General features: G+C 41.2%; 1 protein-coding gene across 1 annotated transcript in view; it reads right to left on the bottom strand.

Moving 5' to 3' along the window:
• drosha (drosha ribonuclease III) overlaps positions 1–19,474 on the bottom strand; it is a 235,815-nt gene that overhangs the window by 202,244 nt on the left and 14,097 nt on the right. Inside the window, exons 7-13 of the mRNA XM_038275611.1 lie at positions 17,223–17,303; positions 14,039–14,125; positions 13,853–13,939; positions 10,949–11,020; positions 10,597–10,678; positions 5,123–5,197; positions 2,031–2,200 (exon numbers count right to left, since the gene is read on the bottom strand). Of these exons, the coding sequence (XP_038131539.1) occupies positions 2,031–2,200; positions 5,123–5,197; positions 10,597–10,678; positions 10,949–11,020; positions 13,853–13,939; positions 14,039–14,125; positions 17,223–17,303 (654 nt within the window). The remainder of the gene's footprint in view (positions 1–2,030; positions 2,201–5,122; positions 5,198–10,596; positions 10,679–10,948; positions 11,021–13,852; positions 13,940–14,038; positions 14,126–17,222; positions 17,304–19,474) is intronic.

Genomic DNA, 19,474 nt, shown 5'->3' with positions numbered 1-19,474 from the left:
TCAATATGACGTCGGTCCACCCTTTGCAGCTAGAACAGCTTCAACTCTTCTGGGAAGGCTGTCCACAAGGTTTAGGAGTGTGTTTATGGGAATTTTTGACCATTCTTCCAGAAGCGCATTTGTGAGGTCGCACACTGATGTTGGACGAGAAGGCCTGGCTCTCAGTCTCCGCTCTAATTCATCCCAAAGGTGTTCTATCGGGTTGAGGTCAGGACTCTGTGCAGGCCAGTCAAGTTCATCCACACCAGACTCTGTCATCCATGTCTTTATGGACCTTGCTTTGTGCACTGGTGCACAGTCATGTTGGAAGAGGAAGGGGCCAGCTCCAAACTGTTCCCACAAAGTTGGGAGCATGGAATTGTCCAAAATGTCTTGGTATGCTGAAGCATTCAGAGTTCCTTTCACTGGAACTAAGGGGCCAAGCCCAGCTCCTGAAAAACAACCCCACACCATAATCCCCCCTCCACCAAACTTTACACTTGGCACAATGCAGTCAGACAAGTACCGTTCTCCTGGCAACCGCCAAACCCAGACCCGTCCATCAGATTGCCAGATGGAGAAGCGCGATTCGTCACTCCAGAGAACGCGTCTCCACTGCTCTAGAGTCCAGTGGCGGCGTGCTTTACACCACCGCATCCGACGCTTTGCATTGCACTTGGTGATGTATGGCTTGGATGCAGCTGCTCGACCATGGAAACCCATTCCATGAAGCTCTCTGCGCACTGTTCTTGAGCTAATCTGAAGGCCACATGAAGTTTGGAGGTCTGTAGTGATTGACTCTGCAGAAAGTTGGCGACCTCTTCGCACTATGCGCGTCAGCATCCGCTGACCCCGCTCCGTCAGTTTACGTGGCCTACCACTTCGTGGCTGAGTTGCTGTCGTTCCCAAACACTTCCATTTTCTTATAATACAGCTGACAGTTGACTGTGGAATATTTAGGAGCGAGGAAATTTCACGACTGGATTTGTTGCACAGGTGGCATCCTATCACAGTTCCACGCTGGAATTCACTGAGCTCCTGAGAGCGACCCATTCTTTCACAAATGTTTGTAAAAACAGTCTGCATGCCTAGGTGCTTGAATTTATACACCTGTGGCCATGGAAGTGATTGGAACACCTGATTCCAATAATTTGGATGGGTGAGCAAATACTTTTGGCAATATAGTGTATTTTTGTGATTCAGTCCTGGAAAGTTCATCAATCATATCCCTTCATAGCAGAGCCTTTTCCAGCCTCTGCAGCCGCTCTGAAAGCAGAGCCGGCTGACATTCCTGTCTAAGCCCGGGTCACATCAGAACGCCACGTCTGATTTCCACCAGCTAGAGATTTCCACAATGTGACACACAAGGTGAACATTTTCACGAGTCCAGACAGATCCGTGTAGCAGATTGAAAGGAGAAACACCTGCGGCTGAGCCGAGGACTCTGACCTCCAGCTCACCTCATCGGCACCTTGAAAACAGGACGGAGGGGAGCAGCACGGAGAAAACAGCCCCAGATCAGCAGGAGGCAGAAAAACAACATGGACCTGAGAGAATCATCAGTGTATGCATCCATAACTATATCAAAAACAACTCTTAGCTTTTCTATATAATAATAAATCTAAAAGCTTAGAAACTTTGACATAAACTAAAAGTTAAGGAATCTAACCATGGCGTTAAAGAGTGATGCACCAAATCCAGGCAGTGTCTGAAATCAGCCGGGACCGGTCAGCTGTGCTAAAGGTTGCGCAACACGTCCCACGTTTCTATGCAACCTCTACAGCAGCTCTGACATCTTCACCTTCACATGCACACAGTTACTGCACATCCTTTAAAAAAATACAGGCCGGGCAAGAAGGTCATCCGACTAAAAGCTTTCAGTTCAGACAGGGCTGATGACGACTGCCTGTGGAGGATAACACAACAAGTTTCTTATGTCACAAGTTAAAAAAAGAAAAAAAAAACTCTCCTGCAGAGGCAGGGTTCAGGACAGCAGAAGAAGAAAAAAAGCTGCTGAGAGCTACAGACAAAGAAGCAGAGGCCTCTCTCACCATGCCGGGGTTGGTGACGATCATCCCCTTGCATTCCTCTGCGTACTTCTGCCAGTCCAGCTGCTCCCACTGCAGCATGTCTGCGATCTCCTCCTCAGGGACCAGAGGCTTGCTGCTGCGCAGGAGGTACAGCAGCACCTGGTGCATCGACAGAACCTCCTTCCCACCATCTGAGAGCGGAAAAAGTATTCACATCTGTGTTAAAAACTAAGTACACCCCAAGACGGAACAGCAAGCAGAAAAACTATTAGCAGCAATCTCTAGTCGGGTTTTTTTTTGGTCAGACATTTAGTTTCCCTGATGGCGGCTTTGTAAATTTCACCTCTGATCTGTCTGGGTCCGAATAAAGAAAATCATCAACCAGTAAAGGTCCAGAGAGATTTTTTATTATAATCTGTTACCTTAAACAGCATTTAACATGGAATTAAAATGAGGTTTTAATGCATCCATGTTATACGTTGAATTCTTAAATAAAAAAATATAAAAGAAAATAGAAATTTTTTCCATTTTAAAATCTAAAGTGTTTTTTAAAGTAGAGAACAACAACTGTTCAGTTTGGTATTTAGACAACTTCCTGATTCACATATGTTATAAAACATTTGTTATTTTTTTTCCTTTTCCTGTCTTAATGTTGGCAGTGGGCTTTATGCTGCCCTGCAAGGCTTTAAACCTGGTTTGAATGGAGACAAAGCCATTCTAAAGCACATATCAAGGAGCTCATTTTGAGCCTGGATCCATGTTTATTTTTGATTCTGTTCATGGTGGAGAATCCTGCTTCACAGCAGCAGGTTGAGCCAAACTAAATGTGCAGGGTCATCTTTGAGCACCATTTCACTTTTCTTTCACCAGTTCACCACAGTTCTTCCAGCAGTCCACACTTTCTCTGCTCTGTTTTTCTCATCATCTTCTCCTTCTTTCCCATCGCCCGGCTTGCCGCAGGTTTGCCTGCTGTGTCTAAAAGTAGCAGCAGCAGCAACCCAGACTGACAGCAGCTCATTGGATCAATTGTATCACGTGTAGCCTGCTGCCGGACGCTGCGGAGGGCTTTACCGTATTAACAGGAGAAGCGGCACAAGTGAAATTAGACTCTCCCGTCCGACAACATGCAGGAATTTATAAATGTTTTAAATCAGGTTGGCTTCGGATTAGCCAGCAGGTGGGTGCGGATCAGCAAAGTGATCCGCTAATCCGTGACCTCTGATCTATAAGCGCTCTGGGAGTCAGTTGTGCCAGAAACATGTCAACGGCACTCATTCCCAAAAAATTTCCAGGTCTCTACTAAACTTTTGAACGGTTGCGAGTTCACGAGTCTACGGAAACCGGCAGACCAAACCAGATGAAAGTGCGCATTCAGCGTCTGCTCTGCTGATAATGCAAGCGTAGAAGAAGAACTGTGCTGTTTACCTGTGCAAAAAAAGAAAACAACGAAAGAAAAATGTCTGAGGACTTCAGTGTTGAGGAAGAGCATGAGTTCTTTGCCGAGCTGAATGCGCACTTTCATCTGGTTTGGTCTGCCGCGGTTTCCGTAGACTCGTGAACTCGCAGGCGCGCGCTTTCAGGAAATCCTATACACTACTGTTTATGCTCTAAAAACATTCTAAATGACTTTGTTTCGAGTAAATTCTGGATGCTACCCACTCAGGACACTTGGAATACATTGGACGAGCAGTATGGAGGAATATTGAAACGTTTTTTGTGGACTTTTATGGACCTTTCTGTCTCGGACACCATAGACCTCCATTATTTGAATGTCAGCAGACAGCAAGAAGCCTCCCAGATCTCCAGATGCATTTGAGATATCAAAAAAGTACTCCAGAGTGTTATTCAGCATGGGGGTGAGTAGAAAATGAAGGCTAATCATGTTTTGGGTGTACTATTCCTTTAAGGTCTAGACTTTGACTAGAACACTTTAACAATCTGACTCTTTAGCTCAGACATGTTATTGAAGACCTGCTGATGTGTTTGGGATCATGGACCAAATGATGACTCATTTTGAAGCTTCTGGACTGACTGGTTCATTCATTTGATTGGAAGATTAACTCATAGTGGACTGTAGGACACAAGGGGGCCCATTTCCTGCAGCTGTAAAAGAGGAAAAGTAAAATTCTGTTTGATTTTTTCCAAACATGTTTCTAGGAATTATAGCTCAAACATCTCTACTTTGGTCTCCTTTTTAATCAAGGAAAGTTGTTCCAGAGATTCCACATCAGAGGCTTCACATTAAAAGTGCTAAACAAGCTTAAAAAGGGCCAATTGAATCCTGACATGGAACTCCTGTATATTTTTCTTTATTTTATTGAGCGACAGACGTCTGACAGTTAACTGGTTTTACATCCCTTTGCAGATTGTTGGGCAACAACAACTTCATAGTATCTGCTGATGTCTTAGTGTCTTGGCAAACAGACAACTGTTGCCAAAATCCCTGCTTCAAGAGGTGCTTACATGTTGATGTTGTCAGGCTGTAAGAAGCAACCAGTCAAGCTGGGAAAAAAAGAAACAACCCAACAAACTCCATGCAGAGAGTATGATGGTGTTTGGGGTTCAAACTTTTCCCTCATGCCCCGATAGGTAAAAATATCTGCTTCTCAGCTGACAGAGGGAGCCTTTTCTTTTAAACTGGACCGTAGCTCTGCAGAACTGTGTGATCATCCAGGTCATAAAAGCAGAGTTCAACTGCAACTCATGCAAACTGAACAGACGTGGTTCTCCCAGTGTAGCACCATGATCCCTCTAACTGCCTTCCTCCTAGCAGATCACATCAGAAACATTAGATTAGGTTGTTGCTGTGCTTTTGTAAAAGAGGCGGATAAGTGTCTGTCTGCTGCTTCTTGAAATTGGGAGAGCTGGGAGAGGAATTGCTTTTTGATGGCATGAAGGTAGGAGGCAGGAGCTGCTGTGACAAGCGCTGCTGCTGCAGTGCAACAGCACCACCCAGTGTAGAAAAGGAGAACAGCATGCAGCTGTAGAAATGCAAAACAAACCACAGAAATCATCTGGAGAGGCCAGGGAAATCCTTGTTAAACATAATGCTTTGTGTTTGACTCATTCAGGACAAGCAAGGAAAAAGTGCTTGATTTTTTTAGGAGTCTTACCTGGTAAGAATCTGACAAAACGAGGCATGAAATGGAAGCGCTGACATCCAGATGGCTCAGAGTCCAAATCAGGACCTGATAGAAAGAAAAAAAAAAACGTTATTTCAACAAGCTTCACCAAGATGATAGAAGTTCTGCCTTTTCCATCCTAAACTTTAACTCATTCATGACATCAAGGCTGAAATAAAGTGATTATATTTATGACATCATTTTTTTCCCAACACAGACACTTCTAAGACAACCGTTCAACCTAATATTTACACCAACAGCACAGGGATGAATAGATTTATATTTTTTTAAGAAACCCAACTTAATTGTTGTGCTTCTTTTAAACTATTTCCTTCAGTAAATATCTTTAAAAATTCACTCTTTCAAATAGTTTTATTTTTAAACCAACAGTTTTAGTTCTCCTTCAGTCATATATAAAGAGATGACAGATATAATATATACGAAGGAAACACAAAGATGCAATTTTGTAAATGAAGGTTTCACTCAATAAGGGAAAAATAAACTGAAAACCAATCCTTTCCCTTTTTAAAACATAGATTAACTGTGATCATTTTAATTACCTTGGATTGAGTCAGGAAGCATGAAGAAAGTTAAAATATGTAAAACAATAAAATCGTTCCTCTAATCTAAAGGTATCCCAGAGGGAATGAGAAGCAGCCGCTGCCATCTATTGGTCCGTCTTACAAAGCCAGCTGTCAGTCCCTGAGCCTCCAGGGAACCTGAGCGGGATGCGTTATCTACAGCAGGAGAAAAGATGGAAGAGTCCTGCATCTTCAAACGACAAAAACCCGTCTAGGTCGTAAACTAAACGTAAGGTTCTGCTGAGGTCTGCTGCTTCCGACTGGTTTTCCAAGTGTTAACACAAAAAACTGACCTTAAAAAAACAACAAAAAAGGCAAAAAGTGGCAAATCAGTAACTGAACGAACAATCAGGTGAATAAACAAAGACAACGGAGAAGGAAACCCTGATGGGAAATGGAAATATTCAAATCAGATTCCATATTTTTCAGATTTCCCTCCAATCTGTTTTCTTTCATCCCATAATTACTAACGTTTCAGATTTAGGGGCCCCGAGAAAATAAAACAATATCTGGAACCAGAAATGAGTTTTTACTCCAATCAGCCCAGAAGCACAGTTGCTTCTGTATTTAATTTTTCTCTTTTTATCCGTTTTGAGGGTCTAAAACAAAAGTTTTTTGGTAAAATGAACATCATCCCGTGTTCTCTGGGTTTACAGAAGCATTCAATAATTCAGCTCGACTGCTTTCTCTTGTTAAACCCACAGAAAGGTTGAGGCCTTATTAGTGTAATTAATCAACTTGTTTTTATAACATTAGTGGTCAGATCTTTTCTTTGTTTCTAATCAGGCCTCTTGCTCCGCTTCCTGTGTGTGGTTGTCTCCATAGCAACACGACAACCTCCAACATGGATCCAAGCAACAACCCCGCAGCAGCAAAATTCTGCTGTGATCAATTGAATACAGGTGCTGGTCATAAAATTAGAATATCATGAAAAAGTAGATTGATTTCAGTAATTCCATTTAAAAAGTGAAACTTGTATATTATATTCATACATTACATACAAACTCATATATTTCAGATGTTTATTTTGTTTAATTTTGATGATTACAAATGACAACAAATGAAAATCTCAAATTCATCATATCAGAAAATTAGAATATTGTGAAAAGGTTCAAAATTGATGGCCCCTGGTGCCACACTCTAATCAGCTAATTAACTCAAACCACCTGCAAAAGCCTTTAAATGGTCTTTCAGTCTAGTTCTATAGGCTACACAATCATGGGGAAGACTGCTGACTTGACAGTTGTCCAAAAGACGACCATCGACACCTTGCACAAGGAGGGCAAGACACAAAAGGTCATCGCTAAAGAGGCTGGCTGTTCACAGAGCTCAGTGTCCAAGCACATTAATAGAGAGGCGAAGGGAAGGAAAAGATGTGGTCGAAAAAAGTGTACAAGCAAGAGAGATAACCGCACCCTGGAGAGGAATGTGAAACAAAACCCATTCAAAAATGTGGGGGAGATTCACAAAGAGTGGACTGCAGCTGGAGTGAGTGCTTCAAGAACCACCACACACAGACGTATGAAAGACATGGGTTTCTGCTGTCGCATTCCTTGTGTCAAGCCACTCTTGAACCACAGACAGCGTCAGAAGCGTCTAAAGAGAAACAGGACTGGACTGCTGGTGAGTGGTCCAAAGTCATGTTCTCTGATGAAAGTAAATTTTGCATTTCCTTTGGAAATCAAGGTCCCAGAGTCTGGAGGAAAAGAAGAGAGGCACTTCATCCACGTTGCTTGAAGTCCAGTGTAAAGTTTCCACAGTCAGTGATGGTTTGGGGTGCCATGTCATCTGCTGGTGTTGGTCCATTGTGTTTTCTGAGGTCCAGGGTCAACGCAGCCACATACCAGGAAGTTTTAGAGCACTTCATGCTTCCTGCAGCTGACCAACTTTTTGGAGATGCAGATTTCATTTTCCAACAGGACTTGGCACCTGCACACAGTGCCAAAGCTACCAGTACCTGGTTGAAGGACCATGGTATCCCTGTTCTTAATTGGCCAGCAAACTCTCCTGACCTTAACCCCATAGAAAATCTATGGGGTATTGTGAAGAAGAAGATGCAATACACCAGACCCAACAATTCAGAAGAGCTAAAAGCCACTATTAGAGCAACCTGGGCTATCATAACACCTGAGCAGTGCCACAGACTGATCGACTCCATGCCACCCCGCATTGCTGCAGTAATACAGGCCAAAGGAGGCCCAACTAAATACTGAGTGCTGTACATGCTCATACTTTTCATGTTCATACTTTTCAGTTGGCCAACATTTCTATAAATCCTTTGTTTTTATTGGTCTTCAGTAATATTCTAATTTTCTGATATGATGAATTTGAGATTTTCATTTGTTGTCATTTGTAATCATCAAAATTAAACAAAATAAACATCTGAAATATATGAGTTTGTATGTAATGTATGAATATAATATACAAGTTTCACTTTTTAAATGGAATTACTGAAATCAATCTACTTTTTCATGATATTCTAATTTTATGACCAGCACCTGTATGTGTATAAATGTCTTTCTCTGAGCTTCTCTAGAAAAAAGTGTAAGGTGTTGGAGCATGGCGGCAGCTTCTTCATAATGAGGGCAGGACTGAGTTACAGGCGAAGCAGGATTTAATTGTGCAGACTGCAAGATCAAGCTACTCTAATAAAGTCACAACAAACTTCTACATCCTTTATAAAGTGGTGGGTGAACATAAAGCATTTACATCGTTCATTTTTTTTTTATCACTCAAACCTTAATAAAGTCTTACACATTAAAGCAACATTTTGTTTTATTTTTATTATATGCACGTTTCCATAAATCCCAACCTTAAAAACTCGATCTTTTCTAGATGGTTAAACATAAATACTGCTCTCCGCATTGTCATCCACCATTGTTGTTGTTTTTCTTGGCACTTCTGCGTAGCAAGAAGCAGAAGAGTGACCTATGTCGGTTACTGATGGCGTTCAGGTCGGATAATTCTGTTCAGACACAGGTCGCATTTGAAAATATCAGATTCGTATCGGATTCAGGACCACATAACCAAGTGGCCCATTGGAAAAAGTTGGATCTGTGTTGTTCAGACAGCCATGAAAAGACTGCTGCACCTCTAGATGCACAAAGGAGCGTCATCGCAGATTCTTCCTCTGAGCAGCTGTTAGACGGTCATAATCATCTTACTTTACGTTAAAAAAGAAAATAATTCTCGGTAGATTTGTGCATTAGGAAATAATTGCGATTTTGCAATACTCATGTTTTAACACAACAGTAAGGAATTCAGTAGAATTTACATCCAACTAAGAAATACCTACATTTAATTTTTTTTTAAATGCGTTGTCAATTATAAAAATCTACTTACATTTTTGCAGTTTTTTTTTTTTTTCAACAACTGGATTGAATGAGTTCAGGGAAGCCACTCCGTTCCGAAGTCAGCTCCCGACCTCACTCGGTGTGAAGGGATCATTTTAAGGGTTGGAGGGCACTTCCCCCTAACACTTAAAACTATTAGGACACACTACCCTTAGACGTGAACGCGGGAAACCGAGTGATAGGGTTGCAAGTGAGAGAAATGGGACCGGGCCTTTATAACAATCACTGCTATGAATTATCATGAGTGTTTATATCTCTGCTGTTTTTACTGATTTCTTTTATCATTATTTTAGTCTGTTAGCTTTTTCATGCATATTGTTACAAGGTATTCAACACTGCATTAATTTAACATTTGCTGTGAACAGAAGGTATAGTTCCATTTCTAATACTGACAACTTAATATGATGATAGAGCTGTGCACAAACAGCTTATTTTTACTAATCAACATTGAAATGTTTAATACATTTTCTCCTGAAGCCGGTTACTAACATGTTTCCCATTTTACCAGAAAGTTCTTTAGTTTCACAGACGTGGATTCCCTTATGTTGGCTCTGAATATTGTCATTGGATCAAATCTGTGGTTCTGCTGAGGAAAAGTTAGAAATTAAATCTGTTTTATGCCTCTTACATTTATTGGTAAGTGGTCGTAACATAGGATCTTTTAACTTCAGGGGTCTCCAAGCTATGTCACTCTACGTTCAGCCATTCACACACTGATGGTGGGACCATCAATTAGCTCCATCTAATTAGAGCACTGCTGTCCCCACCATGTGTACCCAGTTTAACCCCACCACAGTAAGTTGGGAGAAAGCACAACAAAAAGTCACATTTTTGGCTTATATTCCCTGTTATTTAGATATTTCGGAGTAAGGAGGACCTGAATAAATTCCTTTTAAGACAACTTGAAAGGTATATTTTTTTGTTAAATATGGAGGTGGCAGTATCATGCTGTGGGATATGTTATATTTTAGTTCTTTGTGTTGATCTACAACATATTCTGTAAAAGTTAAAAAAGTCCACTGGACTTGGTTTCCAAGATTTGAAGACGTTTCGCCACCTCTCCAGGAAGCTTTCTCAATGAATTGAGAAAGCTTTTTCAGAATGACTATGACCTTGATGACTGAGAATCTTCATCAGCATCTATAACATATAATCATAATAAAAAGAGAACAAGCTTATTATTATAAAAGGATCTAAATCGCTGTATGGATAACCGACTGAAGGCTACATTTACTGAGAAAAACAAGAACTAATGGATGTCAGTGACGCAAATGATCTACAGTAGTAGCCATTCAACGTTTCCCCACTTTCCTTGATGGGTCCTTGGCTGGTCACTTAAGATTCCTTTTTTAAACATCAATCTTTGTACTAAAATATTCTTTCATGATTTTTGGAGATTAAGGCCTAAAGAGAAGCATCATCGCCTGGTCAGACCCTGTAATTCAGTAGTCTGACTTACATGGAGGAAGGGCCATTTTAAATGGCTGCTACTGTACTTAGCGAAGGTAACCATTGGTTACTGTGTTCCTACCTGTTAGGTTCCAGTCATACAGCTCCAGGATGTCCCGAAACAAGTAGGAGGCAAACAGCTCCAACCCTCGGACACAGTAGTTCTGGGAACAAAGAGGCAAGCGTTCATCCTCACAGCTCATCTGACTGATGCCCGAGATCAGGCTCTCTGACTTCATCTCATCGATACCAATAGCTCTGCTACTTTAGGTCGAACTCTGAGGTTTTTCTCCTCTTGAAACGGATTAGCACCTGGGCTCACCGGAACAGTTACACCCCAGCTCAGCTGAGCTCAGACTCAACCGGCTGAGATAAAAACAAAAAGAAAGAAGAAAAAAAAAAGGAGCACGGAGATAAAGTGGCGTCTTACTGACCTCCGGTGTCATCTCCTCTATGAAGTGAATGGTGTAATCTATGTTGAAGCGGATCACTCGGCACAATGGGATCTGTGATGATGAAAGGAGAAGAGGACAAGGAGAGAAAAGGACACAGCGTCTCATTACCACGGCGATAGGCAGAGGTTACAGCTTTTCGAGGGAAACTCATTAAAAACTCCCTTTTCTTTGCTGCACTAACTAGATGCATGTACGGAAGGTGGATGTAGAGAAAGAAACATGCAAACTCCCCCCCTCACACACACATTATAAGGCCCGACTCCTGGAAATGAAGTGAAATCTTGCTAAAAGGATAAGCCAGCTCTTCTGTGTTTAATCTCCCCAGTTACACGGTCTTTGTTGTCGGAGCACAGGGGTTCGTTTTAAGAGATTAACCTGGGAGCCACGCTCATTCCTGCCCATCCCAGCGGCTAACTAGCGGCGAGCTAATTTCGCTGTGCTTTTAGATTCCCTAATCCTCCTCGCCGCCGTGGAGCGTTGGCTCCGGCTTTTAACGAGGGTTAAATTATCCGGGCTCAGATCAGGGCGCATCCTCAGGGTCTCTCATGCTATTGATCACATTAGACATAAATGGGATAAAAACTTGAAATGAAACACAGTAGCATGTGGATCGCTGCTCATAAATTAGAATGTCTGGGGTCAAATTTCTGCCCTAGGAATTGAAATATTTAAATAAATCCGGCCGAGCTCAAAGGTTTGCTGTTAAATCGCAGCTTCTTTAATGGCCGTCAGCGACTGATGGGCCTTCAAACGGCGCTGAGACGACTCTGTGACGAGGGCCAAAGTGCTCCCGGCCAGAGCGGGAGCACTTTGGCCCAGCTACAGAGTCAAAAGCGGATTTTTGAAGTTATGTTTTAGGAAAAGGGCGCTGAAAGCAGCGGAAGGCATCGCTCAGTCTCTGACAGAATAGATAAAAAGAAACCAGAACAGGCATGTTAAGTGGAGGAACGCCGGCTGAGCAGCATGTATGCGGAGAGCTAACAGGACGGATCCTGGATCAGAGCAAAAAGCAGCAGAACCTCAAAGGGCAGAGACGAAAAAAGGGAAATATCTGAAGTATTCCTGTTCTTAGAGTAGTTTTATTAGGGCTGAACAATATGGCCAAAACATTTCTTCTTTTTTTATTGGCTATATAGAAAAAGGTAAACCTTAAGAATAATTGTATAACATATGACAGTTATTTTTCCATATTTATAAAACTTCTCTGACATTTTAGACATAAAAAACTATATAAACCCTTAATGTGAGTCAATAAAAGCTGGAATGTAAACTGAAATATCAGAAATGTGTTTAAAAGCCAAAACTTTGATATTGAATCATATTGCAATAGGGATTCATATGTATTGATAATGATCATACTCTATTCCACTTTTTATGGATAAATAACTATTAGGGATGCAAATCGAAAACCAGTTCCTGTTCAGAACCGGTACTGTGTTCCAATTCCATGGCATTGTTTGGCAGCTCGCTTAACGGTTCTCTTAACAGTTTCAGGCAGAAACCAGAGCCTAGCGCTGGGCAGCACGACTTACGTCACCTTTTTTAAGAAAGTTACGCACACGGCATTCACTAAGCTACTACGACGTGACCAGGCTTAAATATAGAAAAGCAAAACATAAGCGGTCAAAGCGATCGAAGGTTTGGCTTCATTTTAAGGAAGAGAAAGATGGCAACAAGGCGCTTTGCAATCATTGCAAAGTGGCAATTACATCTGCGGGAAGAAATACATCCAACATGCAGAAACACCTGCGCACACAACATGGCATACACTTTAACGAATGCTGTGTTTTTGATGCTCCTGGACAGAAGCTAAAGTTACGACCAGCAACTCTGGTGGTAAGTAGCTAGTTTTATATCACATATGTAAATCATATAGTTTCACAGAATCGATAAGGGATCGAATCGTTTCACAGAATCGATAAGGGATCGAATAGTTTCACAGAATCGATAAGGGATCGAATCGTTTCACAGAATCGATAAGGGATCGAATCGTTTCACAGAATCGATAAGGAATCGAATCGTTTCACAGAATCGATAAAGTAATCGGAATCGTGAAAATCTTATAAATTCCCAACCCTGATAACTATGAATAAAGATTTATCAAAAGAACAAGACGCTTCCCAGAGACGTCTTTTTCATTAATCACATGAACTCAGACCCCTTTTACTCCAATATGCCTAAATTAAATCCAGTGCAACCGATCATCTTAAACATTCCAACTGGAGTCACATGTATCTATTGTCAAGGATCCCAGCAGACGGGTCAGGGAGGAAGATCTCAAACATTTAACCCAAAGTCAGGGTTTTAAACTACATTGCAAATTTGGACTGAGCTTTTCATTCACCTACTTAGCTACCCTCCTAACCTGAACAGCTAAGGCAGGAAAATCTGATTGCAAAATCTATAAACCAACTATAAAACTGGAGCCGTATGAAGCAAATTAAAGAAGAATTTAGTTTTTGGAAAAAATAACATAAACATAAGTCCTGTTTATTGGGTCGCATAATTGATTTGTGACAAACTACAAAAGAGTAAAAAGGTGCGCCGGTCATCCCCATAGCATGATGCTGTCACCTACATGCTTCACTGTGGGGATGGCAGAGGGTAGTGAGGGAAGCTGGGAAAGTCATTGAAATGTCTAATAAAAAAAAAAGTAAAAATCTTGTTTTATCTTTTAGATAATATTTCAATTGAATAAACTATGCAACATTTGCAAAAAAAAGACACTCAGATGTTCTAAATAAAATGACTTCATAAAAGTAAGCTTTCCCCTGCAGGAAGGGGAGGTTAGGTATTCTCTCCGATCAAAAGGAAAATCTGCACAGCAACAAAGCTGGATTCCACCTTCCTGTCCAACCAACGGGAAACTACAGGCAGACTTACATCAGTGAGAGGAGTGTGGGAGAACAGAGAGAAGCCCTCAAACAGGTACTCATGGTCATCGTACTCTATCACAGTGGGCCTGTCGGTCTGCAGGAAGAAGGGCATCAAAAGGCAGAATGAAAGATCATGAAGGCCGTCAGCATGGAGGTGAAACGATGGAGAGAAAAGATCCTGATGACTTTATACCAGGAAGTTTGTGGGAGGAGAGACGGTGATCCTGTAGTGGAAAAGCTTCCCTGCGTTGTTGTTCATCGGACGGCACTGCTTCACAGGCTGGGAACAAAATGATAATCAAGAAACAGATAATTATTAAGAATTACTATTTTTTTTAATGCTAGGGTTCAAAATCAGTAAACACTTGGTTACTTTTCAAGTTAAATGGATTTGATGTCTAATTTTGGGTAAATGTTCTGGTTGGGGTCAAATAGAGCGAACAAAAACAGTGAACATTTTTTACTGTAAAATTAATAAACCAGGAGAGAGTTCTCCTCCCGTGTCCCAAAAACCAAAACAAAGCTGGAAATTAAGGATTAGATTGGTTCAAAACTGGGCAAATATTTTTAACAATACGTAAAGAATGAAATGAAAATGAAAAATATACACAGTGAATGTTGCACTGTTAAAGCAACACTTTAAGATTACATTTGGTCCCACACTTAGTCAGAGTGGGACCAAATGTAATCTTAAAGTGTTACTTTAACCATGCAACATTTACTGTGTATGAGAGACAGTGACCAAAAATAACAATATGGTGTTTTTAAATTCTAAGGAGACCAAACCAGGGCCGTTTCTCAATATGCGTTCTTGAGCGTTCTCGTGTGCTCGTGATACGTCATCAGCCTCAGCCAGAGCACTGTTCCAATTGCAGAGAACGCCAGACCGAGAACGCACCAAATCCACAGATGTTGTTCTCGCCCCGCCCTCTTTATTGAGCATGCATCAGAGCAGACTTGTCCGTTCTTGAGATTGACAGCTGTCTCAGCATGCACTGCGGCAGCAGCAGCTTTCAATGGAGCGCTCCATTGAAAGTTAAAAGTTCTCTTTTCTGTTGCTGTTGTTCTATAAAAGTATGTTTTAAGATCATTTGAGGCGAGAATTTTATACTTTAAAGCGTCACTATATGGTCTATTGACAGATTTAATGCGTAATAAAAAACCAGCGGACCTCCGAAGCAAACGGCAACCTGGGCTAACCGCAGCCCATCTGCAGCGGCCCTCTCTCAGCATAGCCGTGTGTGAAGGACCACTGGCTCTGATGCCGAGTTTTTTGTTTTATTTGGCAAAATGTTCATTTGAATTGTGTTTATCTGATTATTATTCCCCCACTAAATGAAAAAAGTCAGAATATATTATTATCTAGAGACTATCAATAACAGGAGGTGATATGCAGCTGTAGACGAGCTGCCATATTAAGCTGCATGCTCGCGTTCTCATCAAGTCCATTCTTTCCTGTGTTCTTCTCAAGAACATACTTGGCGAGAACAAGAGTCCGTACTCGCGTTCTTGTGAATGAGAAACGGCCCAGGTCTGTACAAAGACTGACAGCATCACTAATGTAGGTTTAGTTCAGGTTGTTTCTAGTGTTGCACCGATAGCAGTATCGGCAGAGCCCCGATCCAGCCCTTAAATGGTGGCATCAGTATCGGCGAGCACCAACAAATAGGACACTGATACCATTTTGAGAGCCAAAAGCTTATTCACTATTGTCACCCATTCCAGGTAGGCAATAAAAAGTTCTACTGGATTCACTTCCTATGAGTCTTTTTCCTGCTTCATAAAGCTAGGCAGCAGCTTGACAAAACCATGATGGCAATTATTTTACATCCAAGTAGTATGCAGTCCTTCATATATACACACACATCAATTTCAAACAGATGGTATCGGCCAATACTGCACAGCCAGGTATCGGGGCTAAAAAACGGCATCAGCGCAACACTAGTTGTTTCTCCATATGACAGAAATCATGTTTATAAATACTGTCTGGACTGAGGAGCAGGGATAAAAGACTGATCTTATGAAAAGGAAACATCCAAGCCTGAATGACATGGGAGATATGATGAAACAAAACCTGCAGTTTGTCTAAGTTAATGGATAAAGTTAGCTCAAAAGCTTTACAAATTCATTTTTCACTACTATAAGTTAAATTTATTTGTTTCAAATAAATATTTTTTCACTGTAGCATCCAACTTCAAGGCTTTTATACCTACTTTACCATTTTAGAGAACATACCAAGCTTTATAATGGTTACTATGACAGATTTTGGCCAAACACTAACATCCATCATGACATACACACTTTATTCTAAGCTATGACTTCATAACAGAAGAAGAATTTTAACTGCGTTTGCTAGAAACACGCAATTAATCATTTTCAGGAGGATTATGATAAGAAAAAAGGTTAAAAGAAGAAGCTATTAATCAAATTTAAGGCCTCCAAAGGCAAAAAACTAAAATATATTCATAATTTTAAGGCCCTGCAGAAACCCTAAGGGTACAGAGTTAAACACACAGTGGTGGAGGCATGATAGTAATTTTAAATACAAGTAATTTTGGACCCAAATCATAAGCTATCAGTGAGACAGCTGAGAAAACGGACGAGAAGTTTACTGTATATACAAACCTACAGAGGAACGGAATGAGCTGAAGCTAAAGCTCTGAAATGGCCTAGTCCAAGCCCAAATATGAAAATGACAGAGTACCTGCTGGGTCACCTGCTACAACAGGAGATTTATAGATGTAAATGCTGACAAAAACATGGAGGAATATTTCATATTGATGCTAGTGCTGCTCTTTCATATATTTCATCTAAAGCAGATCTGTTTTTCTACTGAACTCTACAGGATATGCATCAAAATGAAGGTGAAATAAGCTTCCAGTTGATTTATCAGTCTCGTTTTTCCACAGTGATAAAAAACTTGGCACTTTAACTGCAGCCAACAGCTGTTTATATCAGTGTGGATGTAAATCTGATGTCAAGTAGTGCCTCTGCAACAAGGCAAAGTGACAAAACAACAAAATCCCTCCTGTAGGGAGGAGGATTTATCAAGCATTGCATGATTTTTATCAATTCATGAGGCATAAAGGTCTCCTATTGTGGCTCAAACGTGTTCTAATAGATTGTGTTCAAAAACACAGTAAGGAGCTAAAGCTCTGTATGAAAACATAATCAGTGACTTGCAAGGACAGGGGTCTGTTTTTTAGGAGATGTAATCTTCTTATATAGATGATTGAGTCTCTTTTATTGTGCTTTTGGACCATGAGAAAATGGCCTCTGTGTAGAAATGCATTGAGGCCGAGTAAAATGATGCCCTTGGCCCTGCTGTGGCCCAGCTTCAAGGTTATGAAGGGTGATTTATTCACAGTGTGTCCTACCTCCTCTCCCGGGTAGATGCTGTGGCGGATCCCTGTACGTCTGGCCTTGGCACTGCACTTACACAGGGGGCCATCATTCATCTGAACAGAAAGAAAAAATACGTGAATGGGGCAGAGCTGCTTCACTTGCCATGTAGAACACGAGGCCGGTGAAACGCTTTACATGTCTGAGCTGCAGGCGGCTGACCTTTATCCCTCTGATGGACTATTAAGTTTAGAGGTTAAGGTTTTGCCTGTGAAGCTCTGCGTATGCTGAATGAATTCCAGCCGATGTTACTGAAACATCTGGCTGAAGGATCAGAACTTTGACCTGGTAGGAGAAGGGACAGCGGCGGATTTAGGAAATTTGGGGTCCCAAGCAAAGACAAGCAGGGGGCCCTCTGAATTGAGAAGACAACACATAAAACAGACTCATTATACAGATAGAGAAATTTTAATAGAATAGATAAATATTTGTTCTACGTTTTGTCCCTCTCTTTTTATCCCTTTCCTCGTTGTTTTCCTCTCAGCTGACTTTTCATGCTGTCTCAAAAGGAACAAAAGATTTGTTCCAAGCACTAAGCTCACTTAGCCAATTTGTCCTTCCTGTGTTTCCAAAAAGGCAAAAGTAAATAACCCAGTCCTTCTTTTCACTGTAGACCAGCCATGATTTACCTATCTGTTCTCCATTTTTCATTTGGATGAAATACAGGTGCTGGTCATAAAATTAGAATATCATGAAAAAGTAGATTGATTTCAGTAATTCCATTTAAAAAGTGAAACTTGTATATTATATTCATACATTACATACAAACTCATATATTTCAGATGTTTTTTTTGTTTAATTTTGATGATTACAAATGACAACAAATGAAAATCTCAAATTCATCATATCAGAAAATTAGAATATTGTGAAAAGGTTCAAAATTGATGGCCCCTGGTGCCACACTCTAATCAGCTAATTAACTCAAACCACCTGCAAAAGCCTTTAAATGGTCTTTCAGTCTAGTTCTATAGGCTACACAATCATGGGGAAGACTGCTGACTTGACAGTTGTCCAAAAGACGACCATCGACACCTTGCACAAGGAGGGCAAGACACAAAAGGTCATCGCTAAAGAGGCTGGCTGTTCACAGAGCTCAGTGTCCAAGCACATTAATAGAGAGGCGAAGGGAAGGAAAAGATGTGGTCGAAAAAAGTGTACAAGCAAGAGAGATAACCGCACCCTGGAGAGGATTGTGAAACAAAACCCCTTCAAAAATGTGGGGGAGATTCACAAAGAGTGGACTGCAGCTGGAGTGAGTGCTTCAAGAACCACCACACACAGACGTATGAAAGACATGGGTTTCTGCTGTCGCATTCCTTGTGTCAAGCCACTCTTGAACCACAGACAGCGTCAGAAGCGTCTTGCCTGGGCTAAAGAGAAACAGGACTGGACTGCTGGTGAGTGGTCCAAAGTCATGTTCTCTGATGAAAGTAAATTTTGCATTTCCTTTGGAAATCAAGGTCCCAGAGTCTGGAGGAAAAGAAGAGAGGCACTTCATCCACGTTGCTTGAAGTCCAGTGTAAAGTTTCCACAGTCAGTGATGGTTTGGGGTGCCATGTCATCTGCTGGTGTTGGTCCATTGTGTTTTCTGAGGTCCAGGGTCAACGCAGCCACATACCAGGAAGTTTTAGAGCACTTCATGCTTCCTGCAGCTGACCAACTTTTTGGAGATGCAGATTTCATTTTCCAACAGGACTTGGCACCTGCACACAGTGCCAAAGCTACCAGTACCTGGTTGAAGGACCATGGTATCCCTGTTCTTAATTGGCCAGCAAACTCTCCTGACCTTAACCCCATAGAAAATCTATGGGGTATTGTGAAGAAGAAGATGCAATACACCAGACCCAACAATTCAGAAGAGCTAAAAGCCACTATTAGAGCAACCTGGGCTATCATAACACCTGAGCAGTGCCACAGACTGATCGACTCCATGCCACGCCGCATTGCTGCAGTAATACAGGCCAAAGGAGGCCCAACTAAATACTGAGTGCTGTACATGCTCATACTTTTCATGTTCATACTTTTCAGTTGGCCAACATTTCTATAAATCCTTTGTTTTTATTGGTCTTCAGTAATATTCTAATTTTCTGATATGATGAATTTGAGATTTTAATTTGTTGTCATTTGTAACCATCAAAATTAAACAAAATAAACATCTGAAATATATGAGTTTGTATGTAATGTATGAATATAATATACAAGTTTCACTTTTTAAATGGAATTACTG

This window comes from Cyprinodon tularosa, unplaced genomic scaffold, assembly GCF_016077235.1.
Source record: "Cyprinodon tularosa strain WSP-4 unplaced genomic scaffold, ASM1607723v1 ctg97, whole genome shotgun sequence".
In the NCBI taxonomy this organism is placed as follows: Eukaryota; Metazoa; Chordata; class Actinopteri; order Cyprinodontiformes; family Cyprinodontidae; genus Cyprinodon; species Cyprinodon tularosa.
Note: the sequence above shows the minus strand (reverse complement) of the source record. Positions and strands in the feature narration are given on the sequence as shown.